This window comes from Rhagoletis pomonella, unplaced genomic scaffold (assembly GCF_013731165.1).
Source record: "Rhagoletis pomonella isolate Grant_MI unplaced genomic scaffold, Rhpom_1.0 Rhpom_scaffold_00004, whole genome shotgun sequence".
NCBI lineage: Eukaryota > Metazoa > Arthropoda > Insecta > Diptera > Tephritidae > Rhagoletis > Rhagoletis pomonella.
Genome location: NW_023458558.1, coordinates 16878489 through 16895404, shown reverse-complemented (window position 1 = coordinate 16895404; position 16916 = coordinate 16878489). Strand labels below are relative to the sequence as shown.

The following is a 16916-nucleotide window of genomic DNA, read 5'->3' as shown; positions in this document are numbered from 1 at the left end:
TGTATGTATGTATTGGTGGCATTATAACCGTTTAGAAAAAAGAAAAAAAAGATTGAAATAACACCTGTTCTGAAACTGCTTTTTAATGACCAAGTAATGGGAATTATTGTGTATGGTGGTATTGCGTGCATCCCACCCATAGTGGAATTTGCCACTGCCTTATTTGAACAGTTGCCTATAAAATGTGACTATAAAGCAGCCGAATGTCAGTAAATAAAACGAGACAGCCGTTTTATTACGTCATCTGTTTTCATCTGTGCGACGACGATGCTACCCTATATTTTGTTAGACTTTTCATAAGTAATAATATTTTGTGAATGTTACTTTCTTCATATGAATTATATCGCATTTTTTTTAATTCAAGGCCTATCAAACAGGTTTAGAGCATTTGAGCAAAAACAACATTTGCCTGCATTTTGTTGTTGGCTCTGGCATCGAAAGTGTCAAAGACTGTTCCGATTTTTTTCTTCTACATCAAAGCGTGCCATGTGAAATACAAAAAAGATAAAAAAAAATTACATTGAAAAAATTAAAATTCTTTCTTTCTTAATAAATTGGTTTGCTACTCGAAGCATTGATACATCCTGTGCCAGGCCCAGTAATCAACGGTTGTGCTTCTGAGTTGGGCGAGCGTTCCAAAAGCTGCTATTCAATCGCTGGTTTTGTATGGAAAAAGGTTTCACGTGCAAATGGATTTTAACAATTTAGAATTTTTGTGAGAAGAATGCAATATGCAATGGGAAATAAGGCAAACTTTGTTTTACTTCCAACCTTTGTTTGTATTATTTCCCATTTAAAAGTGAAATAAAGCAAATTTGGCGTTATTGCCATTTGTGTTATTTCACCTCCCCCTATAGAACTTCTTCTGATTAAAAAGTTGAAAATTTAGATGGAATTTCGCGGAATTTTTACAAGTTTTGCAGAAAGTTTAAAATATGAATTTAAATGGCTTTTGTTAGTTATTGAGATATACTTTTATAAAAAAATAATAAATATTAAATAAATTAAAGAAAAACGGAAAAAGTTGTTAAAATGTCCTGTCCCTAAAAAATGTTCAAATAAACAATTGGGCATATTCTCTGAAGTCCTCTGAAGAGAAGCAGAGTTTTCGGATTGAAAAATTTTGATTTTCATGGATTCTATGCCATTTTTACGAAAAGTATTTTTTGCCCCATACAAAATACATGGGAAACTTTGAGCGCTTTGAGCGACCTCTAAATATATTTTGATTTTAAAATAAAAAAAACAGGAGTATACTTTTTTTCGGTATAGAACAATCCTAGGGGGTGAGAGCATTAAATTTCCGACTTTACTTTTTTTTGGACTACCCTAATACACATACATATGTACATATGTACATAAGCACTTGTGTACGATATTTTTGCTTGCTGGCTTAAGATATTTTTATGTCCATACGAAATGCTCGTAAGATAGAACTTTTGATCACGAAAAGTTTGAACTCAATAAATTCTTATCAAGAAAATCCTATTTACAAATTGTCGGTGATACTGCAAAACGGTCTATGTCTATTAGTACCCTTGACACTCATATGGTCTCTTACTTGCTCCGGAATGCATCTGCATATCGTTACACCCTAATAAACGAATGACAAGACTGTCTACTTTGGCTGATGAAAATGGACGATTGCCAGAAGCGATCAGATGCAGATAACAGATTAATTAAGCACCAGAGGTAATAAGTGACATAGAACGTTTTGCATTATCACCGACGATATCGTAACCATAATATACATATGTAGAAGGGCCATATCTCACATCGACGCTGAAATACAAAAAGCCGTAACTAACTAAAAATTAAGAACTCACGTTTTGATTGATTATGATGCATTCCATCGAATAGTCGATAAGTCCCCACATCTTTTTATGCAATACTCAATTTTAGTCAGTTACGCTTTTTTTTGCATTTCAGCGATGATGTCAAAAATAGGGCCTTTCTCTATTAAGGTACCGATGTGTATGTATGTACGCACGTTTAATATTTAATGTAGAGATGTAACTCAAAATTTGCGTTTTTGCAGATTCATTATGCAATTATTAAGCTTGATAAGTAGAATATGTGCAGTCTAATAGCTTGTTTGCATTGTTCAACTTTGCGTTCAACTCAGCGCAGGGTTGCACGAAAAAAAAGTTGAATGGCTAAAAATATCAAAATATGGAAAAATATCAAAATATTCGCCATAAAAAGGTGTTTGCATTGTTCAACTTTGCATTCAACTTTTGGTTGAATGGCCTTTCAACTAATAAGTTGGTCGCCAGCCAACATTTAGCCATTCAACTTTTTTTTCGTGCAACCCTGCGTTGAGTTGAATAATGCAAACACTGCTTAACAGATAACCAAACTTCCCAAATATGTCGAAAATATGTGTATTTCCATCTGTCTTTTCGTATACCAACTGTATGAATTGATAAAACCTTGATCGCGTTTTCCCACAAAATTTAAATTTTGAAATACTTCGTTATGTTATTAAACGTGCGATATTCCTACAATATGCTTGGTGCAAAGCAATAAATATCTAGCGATTTATCAAAAAACAGTCACCTCTCAAATGCACGTAGGTACAATTAATAATTTATCAGCTATGGAATTTCTGGTTGAGTTACAACTTTTGATTGTAGAAATACCAAAAATTATTAAGTGCCAGTTTTCAGCTAAATGTGTAGCTTAAAGTGGAATACGAAGAACGAAAAATTAAATATTAAGAGTTCCACCGACCCCAAGTCTGCTAAAAAATGTATCCAAGGAAAAAAATCAAAAATTATCAATTTTTTTCCTTAACGGTAAACAATATTGGTGTGGCGAAGTATCGAGTGTTTTTGAGGATCGAGTTCTTTGGTATCGATATTTTTAATTAGAGTTTTGAGTACTTTCTTTCAATATACACATGTTCGTAACATTTCAATGCTTAGTGTAGAAATCTCACAAACTGGCCGCACTTTATTTAAATCAATTACGAGGATTGAATGGTGCCAGGTAACGAAATCAAGAGAAATAAGGTCAATTGACACTATTTCGCATACTGGAGCGTAGCTTCGCGGCGGCCCGCGCGTCGTACTTTGGAGTACTCAGTGTCGATACTTTTAAAAATAGGGTACTTTCGATCCTTTTAAGAATCGAGTTCTGAGTACATTTGGTATTGGTACTGTCCAGTATTAGTAAATGTTATCATCAACATAGTACGGCAAAAGTTCCAGACTGCCTTCCTGGCAGTCAAGAGGCCTTCCGCTTTGCAATCCTGGTTTTTATTTGGAGTGGCCTTCGTTACGCATAGAAGTTCTTTAATTAATAAAAATCATATTTCTTTAAGGTATTTTTTCAAGTTTCTATAAAATATATTTTATTGCAACCAAAATGCGTATTGAAATTAATTTAGTTTTCCATTTAATTTAATTTATTTATTGTCAAAACACTAGTACAAATAAAAGGTAATATTAGGAAAATAAAATAAAGGAGTAGTATTTATGAAAGCTAAGATTTAAAGTACAAACCATTACAAACAAACCAGTTGATATACATACTTATTGACTAGAAGATAGTGTAAAAATTCCCAGTTTGTGTATTACTTGTAATAATAATTATTAATTTTTCATATATGTACATATATAAAATGTGTTTTTTTTTAAGCATGAAGCATGAAATAATAACTATAATTGGTGTTTGGTTTCTCATTCGGGCAAACAAAATCACTTCATCCGATTTTTTTTAAATTGGATTAACGATTAATGATTAAAATTAATTAATCGTAATCAAAATAAGTTTAATCATAAATCGTACAGATGATAACGATTAATTAATTTTAATCGTTAATCATGATGAACATTTTAATCGTTAATCAGATTAACATTTTGTCAACACAGAAAATTTATCAGGCAAAATAAACATTTTTTTTTTTAAATTTAATAATCAGATTAACATTTTGTCAACACTGAAAATTTATCAGGCAAAATAAACATTTTTTTTTTTAATTCAATAACTACTTAACCACTAAATAATTTATTATATGCATTAAATTAATTTTTATTAATGTACAAATAAAATTTTGCTCATAAAAGATGTTAACTTACATACATATGTACATTCTTATAATTGAGATTTTCTTGAGAGTATGATTCCCGACTTTAAAGATTGTTGCTTATGACCACAGATTTATTAATGGCACTTATTGTTCTGTAAACCAAGCATCGCTTCACAGTAAAAAACGGAAAATATGATTTCTTGGATTTCTTAAACAAATACTAGTACTGTTGATTTGTATTATTTGTATTAGTAGGAAATTTTAATGAGCTCTTCAATTAAGGGTCTATGATTACTATATACATGTATGTATATATATCTATAGCAATATACATATTTACACTAGTATAAATATGATGCAATTATAGCACATCTATATAAAACACAACTCTTGTTGTCATTATCATTCAGATATTATATAGAATTGTGGCGTGCAGATACGAAAATTGTTCGTAAACTTTTTATTATGTGTCCATAAACAAACGTAAATTAGAGCATATTTTCCTTTTTAGAAAGCCAACACCCCCTTGCCGAAAAAAATTTGCAGAAAGGATGACAAACATAATAAAAAGTCGGAGCTTCGTAGTGGATTTACTGTCGATACTTTTTGGCATAGGCACATGGATAGGTGTAAACGGTAAAAATCATATTTAATAACACTGAATGTATTATATTATACAGAACATTTTATTACTATTTTAGGTACTTTTATTCAAGTACCGCTGCTAGTAAAAGAGGCGCCAGAAAGTTGGAGTTTAGCATCGTATCTAAGCGTTGCGGTACAGATTGGAAATATAGGTCCGATCACGTACACCCTCATACAACACTTTGCGAAGAAGAGGATAAACGATTCGCTATTCATTTATGTTTTGTTGGTGGTGGGCACATTGGCAGCATTGTTCACAAGCTTCTTCTATAGTGAAACCGTGGTAGTATTTGGCGCGGAACGCAGCTTAGCTCTATATATACTCACATTTTCATCCGCTCTCACGGCATGTACAAGTTCGGTGCTCTTCATGCCTTATATGGGTCGTTTTAAGGAAATGTACTTAGTAACGTAAGTAAAAATTAATTAAACTGTTTCATACAATGTGGCTTTATAAAATAGATTTACGCGTCGATTGTGAATGGCAACTCATATACTTATAGTATTAAATTTTTTGAAAGTGAGCATATTTTCCAAAACAAATAAGTTTTTTCTCTGTTTTAAATAGATATTTTATGGGGGAGGGCCTAAGTGGTTTGTTACCAAGTGTTCTATCACTGGTGCAGGGCATCGGTGGTGATGCCGAATGCGTCTTGGTGAACAACACAATATCCGGTGAAGAGGTCTACGAGAAACAAACACTTCCTCCACGCTTCGGCTCTATGGAATTCTTCCTATGTATTTTCGCTTTGTTTGTATGCAGTGGCATTGCTTTTACTCTGCTGGATCGACTTAAATTAGTAAAGCAGGAATATGTTGCAGGCCAAATCGATTTTGGCAACAACTATAAATATGAAGAGGATACCACGCCTAATACTACAGACCATGCTGCAGTTACAGACACACCCAATAACGAAAATAAGGCGACACAAATTTCAGCCAACGAATATATTTTACTGTTGCTACTTATTGGCTGCTTATCCTTCATGGCCAATGGCATGTTCAACTCCATACAATCTTACTCAAGTTTACCGTATGGTAACCAGGCGTACCACCTCTCTGTGACTTTGAGTGTAATTGCTAATCCGGTTGCGTGTTTCTTAGCGATTTTTGTGCCCCATACATCGTTGCGGCCTATCTATGTGCTATGCTCGTTGTGTGCCGTTTTGACTGCGTACGTGTTTGTTACAGCTTCCATGAGTCCATTGCCGCCATTGCATGGCACCACCGCAGGATCGGTGATCGTGGTAAGCTATTTCATAAATAAATAACTTTACATGTGAATTCCTTTTGTAAGTATAACTTTTCTTCAAGATAATTTGTTGGACTTTGCTAATTGGATTGGTGAGCTATACCAAGCTATCGATTTCGTCAATTATGCGCGCTCAGGGTGGTCGATCTCTCGTATGGACTGGCGGACTTACACAAATTGGTGCTCTTTTCGGCTCGGTGCTTATATTTATTTTAATAAACTACACAAACAGTTTTCAAGAATCGGAGGGAAGCGATTGCTAAAATAAAATATTGTATTCGAAATATATACATATATATATATATATATATATATATATATATATATGTATGTACATATGTATATATGTGTGTAAGTAAATATTTTACTTAAAGCCAAATGAATGAATGATGTTTACAGAACGGCAAATAGTACAAACATTTAGTAATACATTTTCATCATTTTTTAATCTTAGATACATTTTCATTTTAAAACTAAATTGTTTGCGAAAGTGAGTTTTGAGTTGACGCAATTACTTTTTAAGATTTTTTTTATATAACGAGCTCAAAAAGGTTTTTATGGTTATCTAGTGAAATGTGTGAAAAAATACATTTTATTGAAAAATAAAATTCAAAATAATTCTGATTCAAAAACACTTCCTTCATAAGTTGAAGCATATGGTATGTATAAGAATAAGGAAAGTTTTTTCAACGGAAGATCTTAAAAAAAATTAGATTAACTATAAATACGCTGTGTTTTATTGTAAAAAGCCCATGTGTCACAGTTTCTAAACTAGCGCTGGCACAGAAATTTCAATCACAGATATGAAATCGTCATCAAAAATTAAGCTAGTAACATGTAACATAACCTAATAATCACATATACTGTTGTGCAGTGTAATCAATTTACATACGCACAGTGGGAGAAATGGCCAATCTGGCGGCGCCTTGTTAATAACTTCGAAAAAATACAAAGTATTGAAAATGTCCTTTTAAAACTTTACCCTTGAACATCCTTGGAAATTTTCAATATTTATCATCGAATTTCGGCGCTCTAACTTTATTAGTTTTAGTTAAAAAAAGATTACACTTTTCTTTATAAGATATTGATAGTTACAATATACATAAATGAAGATACTGGAATCATATATTTTTTCCAAAAATAAATATTGGAAATTTCCATAGATGTTCAAGGATAAAGTTTTAGAAGTACAATTATTATTATTTTCTTTATATTTATTATAATTACTTTTTTTCGAATTTTTCCTTTTTAGTGATACCCCATATTGTTACTCTACAATGCACCAAATCGTTTAAATAATTTGTTATTCAATCATATCCTAGAAATTTCAAAGTCCTTTAAAAAAAATCCTGACGTCAGAGGGAAAAATTAAAATCGCAGTTATACTGTATTTGGCTCATAGTTTTGCGAATTTATTGATTTTTTCGTGTCTTAAAAATTTTTGGTTTTTGTCGCACGGTGTAATTAGGCCTCGGAATCTCATGCAAATGCCTGTTTTTATTGGGCATCTTCAACTGGAAATGGTTAAGTTATCTTTAAGAATCATGAAATTTCCTTTAAAATGGCATTTAATCGTTACTGCATATTTTTGCATATTTTGCAGTAAATGCATGATTTTGTATATTATGCAAAAAATACCTGATTTTGCATATTTCTTGCGCATGTTTTAGTATAATTTACAGTAAATGTACATATGTGGTTTTTGCATATTTTTACTTTTTATGATTTATAATCATTTAAATTTAGTGCGAAATTGCTTGACAAAAAATTGCCGTTGAGGCTCTCTGTTGTTGTTGTTGTTGTTGTAGCAGCATACAAATTCCCCAAAGACTTTTTGGGGAGTGTTGCTGGAGTGACAGTCCTTGGCCAGATATAAATCTGGGTCGTTCCGGTTACGTAGACCCGACTGTCGTGGCTCTCTCTTCTACCTCAGTTAGATCTCAACTAGTAGACGACTGTAGGAGAGAACTGGCCTATATATCTGATCAATAAGAAATTACCCTAATATTGGTCCTGGGACATAGAGACATTTATATTAACGAGGCAGCGGACGAACCAGCAAGGTGCGGCTCCGTACTGAATTTGTCTCACGCGGTGGACATGAGTGCCTCGCTCAGGAAGATAAAAGCAAAAATTACCGAAATTTATCACTCGAAGGCCAAGCAGAGGTGGAACCATGCAGGATCGTACAGGATTACCCGGCAGTTCTGGGTGTCCTATGACCCACTTTAATCCAAAGCTCTTTTAGGAATGAGCAAAGAAGATAACTACAAAATTATTGCTGTATGCACAGGGCACTGGCCCGTTGGGGTACATGCCAAAGGATTGGATTGCCTTTCAAAAGGTTCTGTCATAGGTGTGATGACCTTAGCTCAAAAGAGATAGTCGAACACTTCCTAAACGAAATTTCATTACCAGTAAAATTTTTACAGATTATTGAAAATATTTAGTGAGGGTTAAAAATCACTGCGCATACACCATAAGTGACAGGTCAAGGTGTAGGTAGGATATTTTCATGGATTGTTGTCGAAAGTTCAAGTTTTGATTCAAGCCGAGGTGGAAGGTTCCATCTCTTTTGGTTTCTTCGTTAGAGCTTCTCAAAAATTGCCTAAAAACGATTTTTTGACACTTTGACTACGTTTTTTCTCAAAATCCGGAGCTGATGAAAACTTTGTATATAGAGCCTGTTCGAGGCACGTAATATAAGCGGCAATACTGCAGCACTGATGAAAATTTGCAATACAGTTGCAACTTCCCACTTGATAAAACTTTGCTAGAAATTCACACCGAACGTGATACTTTAATAATTCGCGCAACACTGCGGTTGTGATTGCATCTCGAACAAGCCCATAGCTTCAATCATTGCCGCACCAAAATTTGTTTCCATTTTTGTTTCCCGGTGTAATTATTCGTGAACTGGTCACTGTTGGAACTATTTCTGATAATCAGGCAGGTTCTGTTATTAACTTCCGAGTAAATTTCAACAACTATCAATATGAATTCAAAGTGGCTTTGGTTGTGAAGAAACTATTTTTATTCATATAAAATTCCATTTTTAGAGGTATTTTCAAATCGGTCCAACTCACTTAAATCTTAATATTTTTCCGAAATATTTTGGTGGACGTCTTAAAATATAATAAATTTTATAATTCCAATGGAAAAATAGCACCGATTTTTTTTTGTATGGGGAGTGATGCAGTCTACTGTACATACATACATACATATCTTTCCTTAATTCACAAAGGCCTAACCAGGAAATTTTCTATTTTACAGGAGAAACAAAAACATTATGAAAAGAAAATCATGCATTTTAAAAAATGACATAACTCCGTTGTTCTTGGTACTAACACTTCAAAATTTTAAATGAAGATGAATTTTAATAAATCTGAAACACGCAGTTTAGAAAAGTGTTGGTTGGGGCCTTTGTGAGTTAAAGTAACGATATATATATCCTCAAGCCATATGCAACAAGGAGAAGCTTGGGCCTTATAAAAAATTTTTCTTACAATTTTTAGAACTTTTATTTAAATTTATTTAAATAAGTCGAGTAAGACCCTTAGAATTTTAAGAAAAAGCAATTGCTTAGTTTTTATTCATATAGCCCGTTATCTCAGCTTCTGGTTAAGGGAAACTGAACTTTCTCCAATAAAAAACTTAAATCACTTTCGTGTATTTCTACATTCATACTCAACCAACGTAATTAAAAAGCTTATTTAAAGTAGCGATTATATGGTGACTGGTAAAAACGTCAACTTTTTTTGAAAAAAGAATTCCGAAAAATACAGTTTTTGTATTTTTGAATTTTATTTCTAGTTTTTTTTTTTTTAATACATTTCGTAGGAATTTATATTTGAAATACCATTAGAAATAACGTTATTTTACAACTCCCAACACTGCTCTGACATACCCCCATGCATTTGGTCCCTAAACGATCTCGCCTACTGATTTGCAGAGGAAATTTTGTCTTTCTTCCGCTTAGTTGCAAATAAGTCGTACTCACTATCATCATTGTCGCCTTCGTAACCAATTTCTAGAGAGTTTACACCATTGCTCTCATTATTAATCATCTTGTATTCACACAAATTTTCCGTAGATTGATAGGCGTCCACACTGGTTAGACTGCTGCAGCACGAAGCGTAGCAGGATGGCGTTATATCTTTTAATTTATTGTAATCGATTGCAAGCGGCGCCTCTTTGTTATTAAACATATCTATGCGATCCCTTAAACTAGAATTGCTATTGGATGATATTTGACTCCCAGTGGCCGCTAATTCAGCTGGGTTAGTGAATAAGACAGGGTCATTTGCCAATTTTAAAGAATCATCCGTTACATTTTTACTTCCGCAGTTGGCAAACGTTTGTTTGGTATCTCTGCTTAGGTTAAATGATATACTTTCTTTGACACCGTTAAGCTCCACAACAGTTGCGTTCACACTTATGATCGCGTGTCCAGCATTCGGTTTGTTTGTATTCACTGATTGTATTATAACATTATCCAAGTTTGTACCGAGGAACGTATCTATTTTCTCGAGTGATTCTTTAGCGCGTTTGAAAAGCACAAGGCTCTCCTTAAGTACTTGACTTTCATTCAGCTGTTCAAAATTCTGTAAAATTTTACGGATATCTACTTTACTTTCGATGGATATTGGCATCTTTTTTGAATTCGATTCTCTTGCCGTTTCAAACTCTTGTATAAGTCTTTTTATTTTGGTAACATTGTCGCTAGAACATTTCCCGATTTTTTGTGGCAGTAAAAGTCCGGAAGAAACTTCATCAATTTCTTTAATAATATCCACTGAGTTTTGTATGACCTCGTCATGTTGTACACGCAAATCCTTCAATCTTTCTTTAAGATCGTTTAAATAAATTTCTACACGTTGTGTTTTGAGAGTTTCCTCGGGTACTGTGAACCCATAAAATGATTTTCGTTAAGTAATTTGTTTAAATAATATAATGCGTATCTGTATATTGCTTACAAAAAGGCATTTTAACGTTATCCATGGATTCAAGTTGGCAGCAAAAAATTTTGAGCAGTTTATCCAAATATTTATTACAGTTAATTTTTTTTGTAATTATTAAGACTGAAGTTGTTTCTGGGATTTGTTTTTATTTTTGAACATTTTTAAACCTGCACCCAAGATCAAGTAAAAAGTAAAGTACAATAATTTAACGTAAACCGCGAGAGGGGTCCATTTTCACCGAGTATGACGGCAGGTTCTCACTGCAACATTTGAATATTTTATTGAGGCCAAAAGGTCTAGCGATATTTTCGAGACCTCTTCGTTTGGCACCTGATAAACTCGAAATTGCAACGAGAACTTCAGTTTATGGTGAATCAAGGACTTTGTGGTCCATCTGTAATTTTGCTTATGGGCTATCAGGAAAAATTATCTTTTCAACTATCGACTTAGTTCGTGTCTATAATCAAATTCCAGTTGCTCCAGCCGATTGGGCTTATTTGAATTTCAATTCATGACCTCGCCGCTCTAACATTTCAGCGGTTTATGCATGAGGTTCTTATAGAGCTTGACTTTTGTTTCCCTTATCTCGACGATGTTCTAATCGCATCTGAATTTCCTGAGCAGTATAAAATTTTTTAATCGCCTACAAACATATGGTCTAACTATTAATGTTTCCAAATGTCATTGTGGACAAAACAAAGTAACATTTCGTGGCCACTTAGTTTCCTTCGAAGGCATTCAACCAGTTCCTGAGAAAGTCGATGCAATCTTAAACTTCTCGGAACCGAATACTGTCAAAGAGATGTGACGTTTTACTGCGATGTTAAATTTTTTCCAAACGCGGCGGAGATGCAAATCCCACTTCTTATTTATCAGAAAGGTAATAAGAAGAACGACAGATCTCTAATCGAATAGACACCTGAAGCTCAATCTATTGACTCATCCTACTGATTTGGCACCGATATCCGTTATGGTCGATTCGATTACGATTTAGCAATTGGTAGCGTTCTTCAACAAAAATTTGGTGAAGTTGGGAAACCACTTGGATTCTATTCTTTGAAGCTGAATAATACTCAAAAACGCTATAGTACTTATGATAGAGAACTACTTGCGGTATATCACACGGTCAAGCACTTTCGATACATGCTAGAAAGTCGCCATTTTATAATCTATAGGGATCATAAGCCTCTTACTTTCGCTTTTAAACAAAAACCTGAAAAGGTGTCGCCCCGTCAATTCCGAACAACTTGACCTTCTGTCACAGTTTTCCACAGATATAAGTCATATTAAAGGGAATGAAAACGTTACAGCAGATACTCTCTCGGATCTCAACTATAGCTTTGCCAAACCTCATCGATTATGAAGAGGGCGATGCGGAATTAAAAGCTTTATTGGAAAACCCAAATTCTTTATCTTTAATTCTTGGATTACAGAAGCGTTTCCCATAGTAGACGCACACTCAGTAGCGGAGGCTTTATTTCACGGATGGATATCTCCTTTTGGAGTTCCTTCCAGGATTACAGCGGATCAGGTTCGCCAATTTGAGTCAAATCTATTTAAATAAGTTGCACAGCTTCTTGGATCTCAACGAATACGCACTCCGCCATATCATCGTTGCACCCATGACATGATTGAACGGTGGCATCGTTCCCTGAATACTTCTTTCGTGTGCCACAATACTAATAACTGGATGGAAGTGTTACCAATTGTGCTGCTAGGTTTTCGGTCAAGTTTAAGTGATGATGTAAACGCCAGTGCTGCTGAACTTGTTTATGGAACTTCTTTAAAGCTTCTTTGTGATTTTTTATTAATACTAGAGATTTGTCTCCTTCGGATGACTTTGTCAAGCAACTGAAATCTTCAATGAACTCGTTCAGTTTTCGTGCACAAAGATGTTGCTTCATGCACTACGTATACGTGCGTCAAAATTCTATTAAGAAATCTCTTCAACCACCATATGATGGTCCTTATCTGGTTCTGAGCGGAGATGACAAAGTTTTCAACATAAAAATGGATGATTGCACCAAATCTATATCAGTTGCGTTCCAGATGCTTTACGGTTTATTAATGGAGAAAACAGCTGTTCCTGCAAATCGTGAATATCGTGAAGCATCTGGAACGCAACTATCAGTTGATCGACTCAAGCCAGCATTTATGTTCAATACTGATATTTGTGAAGACACTCGTTCAGTTTCTGTTACAGTAGTTATACTCCAATTTAGGACGTCGCATTCCACGTCATGTACGTACACTTTAGATCGAGACTTCAACATTAGCAAAGTCTCTGGAGGGGAGAGTATGTACGACATTACTTGTTCAGATATTTACTTGTTTATTTAAAATTTTATGAAATCTTTCCTCTGAATACTTTTTGTAGTCAAATGAAAAAATTAAAAAAATAATTCATTGTAAAAATTAAATATGTAATAAGAACTTTAAATATAATTCGCGTTCACATTTCTTATTACGTGTATATAGGTCGCCCTTTATGCAAGGTAGGTTGGTATTGAAAATGGGCGAAATCGGACTGTAACCACGCCCACTTCACATATTCACGTATTTTCAAAAAATACAAGAACTATGATATTTCAGTAAATATTTGCTTTGAATAATTTTTTGTAAAAAATAACATTATTATAAAATTTTTGGAAAATGACCGTGACCTTGCCCACTTATGATGAAATGCTGTATCTCAGTAGCCGCTCTACCAATCCTTATCAAACCCGGTGCGAGCCTTGCCTGGGGTCTGGCTAAAATACCAGTTGAAAATCTTTGAAATCAGGCAATAACCACGCCCACCTATCATATAACGGTAAATTACAGAAACACGAAAATTGCGAAAAATCTACTATTGTACTAATTCATAAATAATAAATCTAGAACTGAAGCTAATTCACTCAAAATCGATTATTGCAATAACATAAAAATTATTATATTATTATAAATTTTTGGAAAATGGTCGTGCCGCCTTCCACTTATTACCAAAAATGTGTATCAATTTCTACCAAACTCGGTGCACTTAATAATCTTAATACGGAAAAGCAATTTGTTGAAAATTATTCGAATCGAACTAAAATTACACCCGATTCCCGTATAACGGTAAATTTCAGACATACGAAAACTCCGATATTTCAATAACTGGGCGTTAATAATTACAACAATCTCTTAACAATAAATAAGACTGCTATAGAGTTTTAGAAATTGGGCGTGGCATCGCCCTTTTCATAATTACAAGGTGTATCTCGGTAAACATATCGATTTCTTCCAAACTTGGTTTATTTATATCATTAGATCTTACTCGGCATATTACCGAAAGCGTTTGAAATTGGGAAAAATACCCCTTTTTATCATGCAAAGTTAGTTTAGAGAAAATTGAAACGGGTATATAAAGTTCGGTTTCTCCCGAACTTATATTTCTTTACTTGTTATTAATATTATTATTACTATTGCTATTAATACTATTATTTTAATTTTTCCTTCTGATTTTTTAAAGTACATAATCTCCAAAATCCAAAAATACTTCGAAACCAACTTCCTTCGCTATGACAAACAAGGCGATGCGAAACGTAAACAAACATCAGCTGTTAGCACAACACAGCTGCATCTCTCTTTCTGGCCGTAGAGTCAGCTGTTGAAACATAACTTCTCTCTCGTTTTAGCATTGCATTAAAACAAATTACAGTGTTTCGAGTTGGTATAAAACTCATAGATATCTAAAAATCGTATACCAGGCACTTCTAAACCAAAAAATATTTGTATTTGTAAGAAATTTTCTCTGTTTAACAGATGAATAGATGCAATAAAAATAGCTAGTATACACCAATATGCATATATTTATTAGATTGAATTTTCTTTGTGTGTAGCTGTTAGAGCTGGTTAACCGGGGATCCATTTGCACTTATGCATATATATGTTAATGCGTTTTACCATCAAATAAAAAATATGTATCATTGGTGTACATATGTATATTTACATATATAAATTTGTGCATGTATTATACCAACCTGAGAATTTTTGTTGCCGGAAATAAGAAAACTTGTCGACCTCATACCTTATTACCTGAATGAGTTGTTTTATTTTTGCTACAGGCGATATTTGGATAATAATTTCTTGCAACAATTTTATTCTTTTTTAATATTTAATTTGTTTTTGAACACATACTTATAATTTGTAAACGAAATTAACTATTTTCGTCACTATGAGGCTTCCTATTTTTTCAACCCTTTCCTGGGCATAAATTACATGTTTTTGAAGAATGCTGTTGACGCGAAGTTCATCAAGTTTGGGAATTTTCGAAAACATATTCCTAAAATTACATAAAAGAAATAATGTTGCCGATTTCTCACTACGGCAATAAATCGGCGAGTCGCCAATTTGTTGCCATTGACGACTGTTGCCTATTTCTCATGTTTTGGATGTTGGGCATTTTTGTATCATGCATTTATTTACATGTGTAAATACATAGTACATAAAAAATAAAAAGGAAAAAAATTTGAGCAATTAAAATGTATCGAGTGTCACTGTGCCATCAACAAATCCCAACAATCAAGTTGAAGCAATTGCTGGCTAGCTGGTTTCGTCGTCGGTGTTTATTATACACGCCATTCCATTCTGTATTCTTTCTTAAGCAGCTTTTATTTTCACAATTGTTCGCAGTTAGAGGAAAATGGAAGTCTGACCTGTCAGATTGTGGCTAATAGATAACTTTCGTCTTAATAAATAGTCAATCGGCAAAAAGTTGGGTTGAAAATACCAAAACTTCACCAATCTAATATAGTATCCAACGTCAGCAGTGTAATTTTTAGAATAAAACAGTTGTTAAATATACATATACATATCTGTGTATGTTCATACATATGTACATGATTGGGAGTCACAATTTTCCTACCCGTGAAAAGTGAAGCGAAGTGAAAAAGTAATACAACTGAAAATGATATTGCCCTCGGAAAGAACAGAATCTCATTCGCGAAGGTATTAAAAAAGGGGACAACTTTTCGCCGACAGAGTTTTCCAAACAGTAAGTATACCGTATGCATGTAACGTCTGAATATCTGCTAATTAATATAAAATTAGATAAATCGACACTGAATTTGCATAGATATATGTACATATCAGTATATAATGTGCATAAGTGCACTGCGATATACATATTTACTTATATATGGACATATATCTGAAAATTGGTATTGCAATAGTCTATACCTATATACATATAGTACGCACTTACATATGTACATACATGTGTACTATTTAGGTGCATAGGTGTATATGGAATTAGTGTTACTGTTGCACCTGGTGGATGACTCGAATCCGGCACGGGATCAAAAGCAATCAAGACTCCTGTTGGGCGCACCACTTTCTCCGAATTATTGCACAGTATACTGCATATGACCGTGCTGATTTAGTAAAGTAAAGTATTACTCTACATAAGAGTTTAGTGACTAAAAGTTTTCATTTATTTTCTATGGTTAAACATGGCAGCGTGATAGCGTTAGCCATCATGAAAGGGGGACTCCGGGAGGTAGTCATGCTGCCTAATAGCCTTTTATTTTGAAGTAGGTATGTATTGTATGTACAAACATATATATATATATATATATATATAATGATTTACATATGTACATACAGACGTACATGTACATACGTATGTAGGTACATATGGGCGTTTCCATCGGAGGGTCTACCGCGAAGAAAAATAAAAGCCATATGTACATACATACACATCTCACGTACATAATTATGTATGGACCACCAATTTATCTGCTTTTTACATTAGGTTTATTCGGGTATTGTTAGTTATCAAAAACTATCAGTACGGGAATGCAACTCATGTGGACAGAAATATTTTTGCGGAACATGACCTCGCCAGGTGGCGCCAGGGTCGAAATATTTTGAAAAACCGTATGTATGGTCCGATTCGGGTTAAATTTGGCGAGCGTAGTTGAAAAAATAATTAATCATAGATTTCCAAAAAATTTACCATGAATTATAAATTTGTATACCCAAGCGCACTTGTGCACAAGGG

At 33.8% G+C, this 16916-nt stretch overlaps 3 protein-coding genes across 6 annotated transcripts in view; 2 read left to right on the top strand and 1 right to left on the bottom strand.

Annotated features, from left to right (window-relative positions):
• Window positions 1-6870, top strand: part of LOC118737126 (solute carrier family 52, riboflavin transporter, member 3-A) — a 16367-nt gene extending 9497 nt beyond the window's left edge. For 2 of the 4 annotated variants that reach the window (XM_036467428.1, XM_036467427.1), the window contains 4 exons: window positions 4545-4669; window positions 4735-5089; window positions 5247-5925; window positions 5993-6193. In XM_036467428.1, the coding sequence (XP_036323321.1) occupies window positions 4545-4669; window positions 4735-5089; window positions 5247-5925; window positions 5993-6193 (1360 nt within the window). Of the gene's footprint in view, window positions 1-4544; window positions 4670-4734; window positions 5090-5246; window positions 5926-5992 lie in introns of all 4 variants that reach the window. The other 2 variants (XM_036467431.1, XM_036467429.1) reach the window with 2 other exon arrangements.
• A 2922-nt stretch (window positions 6871-9792) lies between these two features.
• Window positions 9793-10916, bottom strand: LOC118738126. Its single transcript, XM_036469047.1, has 2 exons — window positions 10907-10916; window positions 9793-10833 (listed from the first exon to the last, which is right to left on the bottom strand). Exons 1-2 carry the CDS (start codon window positions 10914-10916, stop codon window positions 9869-9871), a joined length of 975 nt encoding a protein of 324 aa, XP_036324940.1. The 3' UTR covers window positions 9793-9868.
• Window positions 10917-15430: 4514 nt separating this feature from the next.
• Window positions 15431-16916, top strand: part of LOC118737123 (uncharacterized protein DDB_G0287625) — a 51573-nt gene continuing 50087 nt past the window's right edge. The window contains exon 1 of the mRNA XM_036467424.1: window positions 15431-15908. The gene's annotated coding sequence lies outside the window, so the exon portion shown is untranslated. The remainder of the gene's footprint in view (window positions 15909-16916) is intronic.